General features: G+C 41.3%; 2 protein-coding genes across 2 annotated transcripts in view; one reads left to right on the forward strand and one right to left on the reverse strand.

The window, feature by feature from the left end:
- The window catches only part of LOC106011417, a gene marked incomplete in the record, with an annotated part of 12807 nt that extends 10802 nt beyond the window's left edge, over positions 1 to 2005 (forward strand). Inside the window, 2 exon segments of the mRNA XM_013080984.2 lie at positions 973 to 1064; positions 1816 to 2005. Of these exon segments, the coding sequence (XP_012936438.1) occupies positions 973 to 1064; positions 1816 to 1956 (233 nt within the window).
- LOC101861573 (contactin) overlaps positions 1 to 2217 on the reverse strand; it is a gene marked incomplete at its 3' end in the record, with an annotated part of 94704 nt that overhangs the window by 78292 nt on the left and 14195 nt on the right.

Raw genomic sequence — 2217 nt, forward strand, 5'->3', positions numbered from 1 at the left:
CTTTCTTCCCTTCTCTCCCCATCGCTCTCTCTCTCTCTCTCTTTCTTCCCCTCTCCCCCCATCTCTCCCCCTCTCTGCCCTCCCCCCTCCCCTTCGCCCCTTCGCCCTTTCTCCCTTTCTCTTTTTCTGTATTCCCTCTACGTCCCAATTTGGACCGCTATACTGGTATAGTATCGCAACCCTTTAAGATGTCACTTACGGGCAAAAATCTCAGCCTTATGTTGTATGGTTACAACAACCCATTGTGGTGTTATATTTTGATATATTGATAACAAGCCTTCCTGACGTCATAATAATTTTTGTAACAAACCATAGTGACGTCATATATTGACAAGAAACCTCCCTGACGTCATATAGATGTATTTGTAACAACCCATTGTGAGATCATATATTGACAACAAACCTTCCTGACGTCATAACAATTTTTGTAACAAACCATCGTGACGTCTTATATTGACAACAAACCTCTCTGACGTCAAATAGATGTATTTGTAACAACTCATTCTGGCGCCACATAGTGACGACCAGTAGTCACGTCAAACAGTGACGACAACCCATCCTAACATAGTGACAACCAGTAGCCACGTGACTACAACCCATCCTACCATTACATAGCAGCTGCTGTAACATTCCATTTTGAAGTCATATAGTGACAACAACAACCCATCCTGACGTCATATTACATATTATAGTAACAACAAGCACCCATCCTGACGGTATAGTGACAACAACAAACCATCCTGACGTCATATTATAGAAACAATAAGAACCCACCCTGAAGTCATAAGAGTAGTAACAACAAGAACCCATCCTGACGTCACATAGTGACTGCAAGCCGTCCTGACGTCACATAATTGAAACAACCCAATACGACGTCACAAAGTGACAACAACCCATCTTGAAGTCAAGCACACACAGCTATGAAGTCACTGTGAGCTTTCCGTGTGTATATTACATGTATTATGTTCCTAGGTCTTCCACGAGGTCCCAACAGTGACCAGGTTGGCTGGGGAACCTTTGACCTTCGTGACCCTTCGGGCGTCCACCTGGTGCTGCAGGTCAAGGTAGGGAAGTACTGTCCCCGTCGTTTAATGCAAGAAAAATGTTGAAATTATGCAAACTGAGCCAAAAGATGTGAAATTATGCGATTCTGTTAATTTTAACAAAGAATGATAAAGGAAAATAATCAGAAATTATGCAAAAAATGTTCGGGAAATTATTCGGGGTGCATAAAACCACGGGGACAGGAAGTGGGTAGTTGGTGGTTCTTCTGATGCGGCCTGCTCTCTCTTTCCTATCAAACATCTATCGTCACTGGTCTCTCCCCAATCTTTTCTTTGTACTTTATTCTCTTGTGACACCTTTAATGTTCGGCACTCATATGATCCGATTGTCTTGCAAGTGGCGTAAGACCCTTACGAAAACTAAAAGATGCATTTACTATGTTAACCACCGAACGGGGTAGGTGGAAGAATGTGGTTTGGGGGAGGGGGGGGGTGGAATTGTTATATTTTTTTCTCTTTAGTTTGAATGAAATTTGTTTTATTTATTTATTTTTATTATAAGCCCCATAACTATTTTCCATGTTGTAACATATTTTGTTTCTCTTTAGTTTGAAAGAAATTTGTTTTATTTATTTATTTTTATTATAAGCCCCATAACTATTTTCCATGTTGTAACATATTTTGTTTCTCTTTAGTTTGAAAGAAAATTGTTTTATTTCTTTCTTTTATAAGACCCATGACTATTTTCCATTTTGTAAAAAAAAAAACAGTCTTGATTGTTTTTGTTTTTGTTGTGCTTTCGCTCGGCCAGTTGTACTGTGCCGACACCTACTTCGGCCCCGCCTGCACCCAGCGCTGTGTGCCTGTGACGTCACAATATTACTGCAACGAAACCGGAAGTCGTGTGTGTCTCGGACAGTGGACGGGCCAGTTGTGCGATACTGGTGGGTGAACATCATAAATAATAATAATAATAAATAGCATTTGTATAGCGCATATTCCCGCTCTACAGCAGGCTCTATGCGCTTTACACACTATATTATTACCCCAGCACACCATAGAACATTCCGAAACATTCTCAGCTTCCCGGGAAGTATACAGTGCAAGCAGCTGATTAAGCGCTCAAACACTAACAAACTGACAAGATCTTTCGCTGTCTATAGCCGGGTGCCCATTCCCACCTGGGTGAAGTGAGGAAAATTCGTGTAAAGTG

Source organism: Aplysia californica, unplaced genomic scaffold, assembly GCF_000002075.1.
Source record: "Aplysia californica isolate F4 #8 unplaced genomic scaffold, AplCal3.0 scaffold00109, whole genome shotgun sequence".
NCBI classification, from domain to species: Eukaryota; Metazoa; Mollusca; class Gastropoda; order Aplysiida; family Aplysiidae; genus Aplysia; species Aplysia californica.